Genomic DNA, 7,889 nt, shown 5'->3' with positions numbered 1-7,889 from the left:
TTATTGAATAATGTTATGTGTACACATCAAGGTGTACACACATCCTTATATTCCCCTCACGTGGAGGGGGTTTCACACAAAAAAATATGTGTAGGCCCCACTCCATTTGAGGGGAGTGTAAAGTCGTGTGTATACGTAGCATTGTCCATTATTATTAAAGGTACGAATACAAGAACGACGACGAGTGGGTTACATGTTGGAGGCACTAGGTTCGGACCAATCTGGTTTACATGTTAAGTTAGCTTAAATAACGGGGCTTTTAACGTGTGTTTTGGTCAGATTATTTTAAATTTTAAATTTTTTGCACTACTTATCGCTATCTATACAATATTTATATGGCGTTACAATATGTTAACAAATTTGCTGTAAATCAATTCTATAAGGACAAGCTTAGAATAAATTCTTGCCTAAGCATGGAAATTAGGCAAAAGTTAAAAGCTTTGGATGCCAAGCAAAGTCACAAGATTCATCTAGGGCCTGACTCATGATCCATAATATCTTTTACCTAAATATTGTATGACGTATTAGATAAGGTACAATATGGGTGGGTTCGTGGATTTTAATGATTAATATTTAATTACTACTATATAACAAGTTGATTAATTATGCAAAACCAACCCATGCCTCCTCGAACTAACCCATATGATGGAACTTGGAAGCTTCATTATTTAAATAATAATTTATTTGTTTTGGATACTAATTCACAGTCTGTTCTATTTGTCTCCTTAATTGCAGCTAATTTGTCTGAATGGAGCATTAAAGAAAATATAAATTCTACATCAAAATCTACAAAGCTGCACAGGCAGATATTAGTAGTAATTACAATGAAAATTACCTAGAAAGAATCACTTACAGTATTTTGTATAAAATATTCGCCTTTTCTCTTTGTCTTTTTATATTCAGGACATTTTTAAGGTCATGAATTGAACGCGATTTGACAAAATTAAGAAAGAATAAAGCACGGTCTTTCTCATTTTTATCGAATCAAATAAATTAAAAATGGGACGTGCAATTTTGTTTCTTTGAGATGATAATATCAAAGGGTGACAGCGAAGTTCAAGGGCCGTGAGTGTGGTGCCTGTTTTCAAGATGCTTTAAAATTGATGTACAGACAAACACACGAAACTATGGTGTGTACATGCTTTTCTATGAGGTATATTTATGCTGTCTGCACTTTAAAAAAAAAAAAAATTAAAATTAAAATTGAACACGAAATATTATAAAAAATAATTATAAATCATTCCAAGGCCAGCTGGCCCAACCCTCCCCAGATTCGTCCCTGGTTTACACATAAAATAATAATACTGTAACTCTAAGCCCTTTAAACCCTTTGTTACATCCATTTTCTAAAATTTAGTTTTCATAAAGTTTATTTTAAATCACACATTTTATGAGATTCACACGTATTTTATTTTTTATTAAAATCTACTAAATATTTAATTATTTAACTAAACTAAGCAATATATATACACCTACATACTGCTGATTAATAATTAAAGGAATCTTGCCCCCCGAGACATAGCTTAGTGGTGCAAAGGATAGAAGTGGGGTTATCTCACTCCTTGCTGGCAGTCGCAGTGTGGGGATTCGATTCCTAAAACATGAAATTTGACTCCTTGTAGACGCAGTGTACATACAGGTCTTGTTCCCTGACCTATTGGGGCACATCCTGTGATTTACCTCTCTCACAAAGTTTTAGAGGCGTGACCGTAGAGACCCTCAAGGTTAGGGTTCAACCTTTAATAATTAAAGGAACCTTTTTCATCTTTTTTGTAATTTCTATTGTCTCTAGTATAGTTTTTCTTTAACTTTAAAAACAAGCGTTGAGTTTTGTCCAGAAGTTTACCAAAACTACAATTCTTAAATGTAAATAGATCTACCTACATGCAATAAATATTAAATAAATTGACTGTTTTAAAAACTTGAATTATTAATTAGACATTCATGGCAAATTTTAGGTATTATTTTGCTTTCAAGTTTCAACAAAAGTTAATATTTACTCCATCCTATTTATATAAGCTGGCTTTCCTTATTTATTTTTTTATCTTAATTATATAGTCCTATTTCTTTATAGAGAATATTTTGTTTTGTTCGTTTACTAACATATCATTATTTAATTTACTTTTTTATAATCAATCATTCAATTTCTTTAACACTATCAACAATAATTTACTACTAATTGTTGATAATAAATGAGGGTAAATTAGGAAATTTTTTGACAAAAATTATTTTTCAATAACATTAAATAAAATTTATTAATCTATGCGAAGAATTAATTTAGCCTATATAAATGAAAGGGAAACATGTGAAAGAAATTCAAACCGTGCCCTTTTGGGAAGAGGCGAGCGTTTCTCATTTATGAATCACAGGAAATTGCAATCTCAACTGCCACGTCGGCCAAGCTGAACTGGAATCTTCCTCGCACTTGACCTCACATTACTATACTTGCAAGGACGGACCCTTATTATAGATCTATCATCAATGTGTATATTTAGCTAATTCATTTTTTCTTTCTTCTTTTCAATTTTACATTTTTTAATAAAATAATATTAAATGTAAATTCATTTTTTTGCCTTTTTAACCACACATTGATAAAAAAATATATATATTATCCTAAAAATTATAATTTCAAATAATGGGAGCCATACGGGGGCTTAGAACAATAAACTGACAGTAAAATATTATAGAAAAATTAAAAAAATCTAAAAATTATTTAGTGAATACATAAGAAATTTCCTATCTTCCTTAGGATATGAGATAATGTACCAAAAGTCACAATTATGTTTTTGCTCGTTTTTATTGGTAATAAACAATCCACAGTCAACAAAATCGGCAAACCTTCAAATGTCGAAAATGCCAAAACTATTAATACATAGAGTTAGGGATGTCAACGAGCCAATTTAATCGGTTCACTATTCGAAACTCTCGGCTCAAATTTTTTGAAAGCAAGCTTTTTTTGTTAGAGCCGAGCAAGAGCTCGACTAAAAAATTAAGGCTCGACTGGAGCTTTCGCCTTGAGCTTTACCGAGCCGAATCGATTCGATTTTTTCCCCTCTAATCTGCCTGTTTGGCAGTTAAAATAGCTGCCAAGCCAAACAGGCTGCAGCTTAAAAAAGATTTAATTTCTTATTTTTTTCTATATTTTAATAGGTTGGCCCAACTCGAGCCAAGTCCCCAAAATGGGACTCGGCCAAAGTCTCGAGTCCGATTCAGGCTTTTTTCAGGCCGAGTCACGAGTAGCCTGATCCGTCGAATCCGATTGCCATCTCTACATGGAGTAAGATTAATTTAATGGTCTCCAATCTATATAACAAAAATAGGAAATTTGCATTGTAGGTCTTTAAATTTTGTCAAAGAAATTAAGTTGATCATCAAGCTATCAGAATAGTTCATCTTGTGACTTTCATATTTTCAACTTAATAAAGTTATATTTCATTTTTGAACTTGATCAGTACCTAAAAATTTGAAGTGGGGGGAGTCTACTCGTATAGGCTAGCTAACGATTTACAAATGTTTTGACACTTTTGGTCACTGCTTATTTTCTCTTAAAGATAAAAAAAACTAACTTGCAATTTGAGCAATGGGTTGAGGCTGACTGCTGCAATTTTCCTTGAAAAGATACTACATAAAAGAAAGTCTTGTAAAATACCAAAAATAACCACTTTCAGTTTTTGAAAATAACTCAAGAATAAGGGACTTTGTGGTAACTAACCCCGCCGAACAAACTAAACAAACAAATTTCACAATCTTTCTTACTCCCTTTACATAGTGCAAAATAAACCTCTTTTCACTAACTTTATTTTTTCTCTCTCTATCCACAAAGCCAAACCAAACCCTAAATATACTCCGACTCTATTCAAAGTTTGCCACACCTATCTGCATTGCATGGTCTTTTGCTCATCTCCTCTCCTCTCATTGTTCTTTTCTCCACCTTCCACTCACCTTTCATAACCCTCTCTGTCCACAAACCAAAATAGGCAACCAAAAGAGACAAACATACACACGGAGAGATACAGCTACACACCGCACGCATATAGTGTGATTCAAGAAAGAGATCCAATAAATTACGTGGATTCTAATGGCTGTTGAAGCTCGCCATCTCAATCTATTTCCTCCAAAGATTCTCAGCAATAGGTATGATTTTCGTTGTTGATTTTCAATTTTTATCGATTGATTTCAAATTTACAGAACTGGATATGTATTTATGTTTTCGAATGAATGCAGAGAAACGGCGATGAATAGTATTGAAGGCATTGGCAATGTAAATATGTATGGAACTCCATTAGGATACGGAGTGGTGATGCCACAATCTGGGACAACGACGGCAACGGAGAATTTTGTGCCGATGTACAGTTCGACTGTTACGGATTCTATTCCGGCGAAGACAGCTCCGATGAAATCAGACAGTGGTCTCAGTTATGCTCTTCCGGTATCAAGAAAGCGATCAAGTGATGCAATGAATCCTCTGCTTTCTTCATTCCCTGTGGTTCAGAATCAGAATGCAAATTACCGTTGTGGTTCTTTCACTTTCCTCGGTGAAGATATTTCGTTTCAGTTCCAACAGCAACAGTTAGAAATCGATCGCTTCATTGCTCAACAGGTAAGATTTTTCATATCTTAATCTGTTTTTTTTAGTTGTAATTCGTTTTGTGTGAATTTGCGATTAACTCGATCATTTGTGACAGACTGAGAAAGTAAGGATGGAAATGGAAGAGAGACGAAAGAGATATTCGCGGAGAATCGCGGCAGCTGTTGAAGGCAACATAATGAAAAAACTAAAGGCACAAGAAGATGAAATTGACAAAATTGGGAAATTAAACTGGGCGTTGGAAGAGAGAGTGAAGTCCCTGTGCGTAGAGAACCAAATATGGAGAGATTTAGCACAAACAAATGAAGCCACCGCAAACACTTTAAGATGCAATCTCGAGCAAGTTCTCGCTCAAGTCCAAGTCGATCAAAACCAGCGCAACTGCGCCGACGAGGCATTAACCGATGACGCTCAATCTTGCTGCGGCAGCAATTTCGAAGAAATCGAGCGACAAACATTAGCGCAGTGCACAGCAACCAATGCGCACGGCACCAATTGCAATGACGGGTTCATTGGCAATATTGGGGACAATAAAGCATGGAAGACCTGCAGTTACAGTAATAGCAGCACGAACAGATTGTGCAGGAACTGTGGAAAAGAGGAGTCATCTGTGTTGCTTTTGCCTTGCAGGCATCTCTGCCTCTGTACTGTTTGCGGATCATCCCTCCATACCTGCCCCGTCTGTAACTCCTCCAAAACCGCTAGTCTTAATGTAAACTTACCCTCTTGAATTTCTGTTAATCCTTCATAAATCGGAAAAAAAATCATCGAAATTGGATAAATTCTTGTTCATTATCTCTTTGTTTAATCAGTAAGTAGCATTATTGAACGTTATGTTGTGAATCCATGGAAACTGGCGCACGTTAGCATTTGCGTAGAAAAGATGAGACGTGGACGAGCGTGGTGGGGATGCGCGTGAAGTCAACGATGCAATGAAAGCGACACGTACAGCGTAAAGACTGACACGTAGGACTCGCGCAAATGTCGCTATTTTGCACAGAAGGTGAGAAAAACGAAGGCATTCATTTCCCCTCTAAACAAGCACCAACCTCGTGTGTTGTGCCGGACTGCATTGCACCGATGAGCACGGCAGAGGAGAAAGTGTGTGACGGCATGAGACGTGGTTCTTTTGTAGAGTCCCGCCAAAAAAGAGGACAAAAGTACGGATAATTAAAGTAAAATCTGTCCTTTATACCGTATTTTCTGGCCCTATTGCGTATATTAGACGGCGTCCTTTATATACTTTCCTTTTGTTATGGTTATCGGGTTTGAGAATTTCAAGAAAAGAAACGTAAGCTGGAAAATTATCTAAATCATTTTTTCACTAGTGTCGAATTACCGCTCTCTTTGTAACCGTTGACGTTGAAATCTAAGCGGTAATTGTTATAATTGTTAATGAAATTGAATATTGAGAAAGATATATATACCCCATTTGATTTCTATTTTTTGACCATAAAAATAAAAAAAAATGATCGATATTCATCACATCTTTTTATGTAAGTCCCGTAATGACTGTATTTTTCATTCTCATTTTGCTCAAAATGGGAATAAAAAAAAACCTATAGTTTTAAGTTTAATACATGTTTATTTTGTTTGTAAAGCTTTTTCATCGAGTACACGATCATCACAAGACTTGAGAAAGAAGTTCCTACTAATATTGTGCTAGTAGCCGCAAAAGATAGAGGGCAAGTGCTCTTCATAATGAATGGGCATAAAGGGCTCGTGGATTGTGAATCGGGTTGAGAGCGATAGTCGTAAAGAAATGATCAAATGCTTTCGAAACCAGTTCACTCAAGTGAGAAAAGCAGTATTGCCCCTGTTCCTTATAACCACTAGAGCTTTTTTTAATATAAATAGTGAAGAGGCTGAAATAGAGTTAAGCTTTAAAATTCAAATCAAACCCAGCCCATATGTTTTTTGCGCTAGGAGCCTTTCCACCGTAAAGAGGTGATGGTGCTTGCTTTCGATAGGTAGTCCATCATTTGAAATTGGTCAGCTATAGACATTACTTTCATTCTCTCTCCTATACTAATTCTCATAACAGTACAAGATGAAGGCTGTGAAGCATCAAATTCTTAAAATTATAGTTGAGATGGGATTATAATTCTTTCTAATTATCCAGCTATAGTGAAAAATTGAGAGGCTCGGCTTAAACCCGTTGACTGGAAAATTTTGTCATTAATAAACAACTTTAGCACTCAGTTAAGTTCAAGTCCAAAACACAATGTCCTTAGCCCTTGTTTGAACCCCACTCTATGAAAAAAATGCATTCTTAAATAAAATAATATAATACGTAAATCTAACATTTTTTTATTTTTTAATCACAAATTTTCGATCAATACATTATTTAAAAATATATTTTTCTCTCAAAATGGGGCTCAAACAAGGGCGTATTATACAACGATGTATTCATTAATTATGTAATGGATTAAGGCGGTTGTGTCTCCAGCAAGCATCATCCTTATGTCATTGTAACAGACGGGCGGTGAGGCGGTGGCTAAAGTTGGGAGTAGTTGAGATGGTGGTGTCATGTGGCGTGGCTCTAAATTAGGGCGCGTAACAATTACATTGTCTAGTGGGGCCATCAGCTTTATCTACAGTCATCGTCAAAATGGGGCGATAGAATACAAGGATTAGACTACATATAATAATGGCGTTTGCTGATGTTATTGTTACATTGGGTGAGAAAATAGGTAACTGGGGGATGGGGTGGTCCAGATTCCATCTGCTAAATTTCGTGAAAAGTCATCTTCAAGGGTGATCAAATCAGAGGGTCGAGAGAAATTTGTGCGGAGTGGACTTGTTCACACTGTTTAAATCTTGTACAGACTCGGTCAATCAATATGTTTATTGGGAAGATAAAAAATTTAACAAGGGTACGACTGATAGATAGAGGAAAGGAAAAATATTACATTCCCAGGACAATGGTCCACATAGATGATATTTGTAGATTTTTTAGTAAAATTTAATATAAACAATACGTGTAATTGAAAAATTATTAAAAATCATTAATCTCACAAAATAAGTGACTAGAAATCTATTTATGATTGAACCAATTGGAAATTTCTGGTTCAATGGTCACAAATGATGGTGTCGACATACTTGATTAAAGTTTTAAATAGATGAAAATGAATGGTGAATAAGCGATAGTACTTGTGGACCACACGAAATGCATATGGAGAACTAACGAGTTAAATTGTGAACTGAATGCTCATCAATGGATAGATTCAATGTTGAACCAATAAGAAGTTTTTAGTTCAATGGTCTAAATGGATGAACAACTATTAATTTTATTCAATAG

General features: G+C 35.2%; 1 protein-coding gene across 1 annotated transcript; it reads left to right on the top strand.

The window, feature by feature from the left end:
* Nucleotides 1–3,773: 3,773 nt before the first annotated feature.
* LOC111407116 (probable BOI-related E3 ubiquitin-protein ligase 3) lies at nucleotides 3,774–5,383 on the top strand. The gene is made up of 3 exons (XM_023036426.1): nucleotides 3,774–4,134; nucleotides 4,225–4,600; nucleotides 4,686–5,383. Exons 1-3 carry the CDS (start codon nucleotides 4,079–4,081, stop codon nucleotides 5,316–5,318), a joined length of 1,065 nt encoding a protein of 354 aa, XP_022892194.1. The 5' UTR covers nucleotides 3,774–4,078; the 3' UTR covers nucleotides 5,319–5,383.
* The last annotated feature ends 2,506 nt before the right edge of the window (nucleotides 5,384–7,889 follow it).

The sequence above is a fragment of the Olea europaea genome, chromosome 13 (assembly GCF_002742605.1).
Source record: "Olea europaea var. sylvestris chromosome 13, O_europaea_v1, whole genome shotgun sequence".
In the NCBI taxonomy this organism is placed as follows: Eukaryota; Viridiplantae; Streptophyta; class Magnoliopsida; order Lamiales; family Oleaceae; genus Olea; species Olea europaea.
The sequence above is the reverse complement of the archived record's forward strand: the minus strand, read 5'-3'. Positions and strand labels throughout refer to the sequence as shown.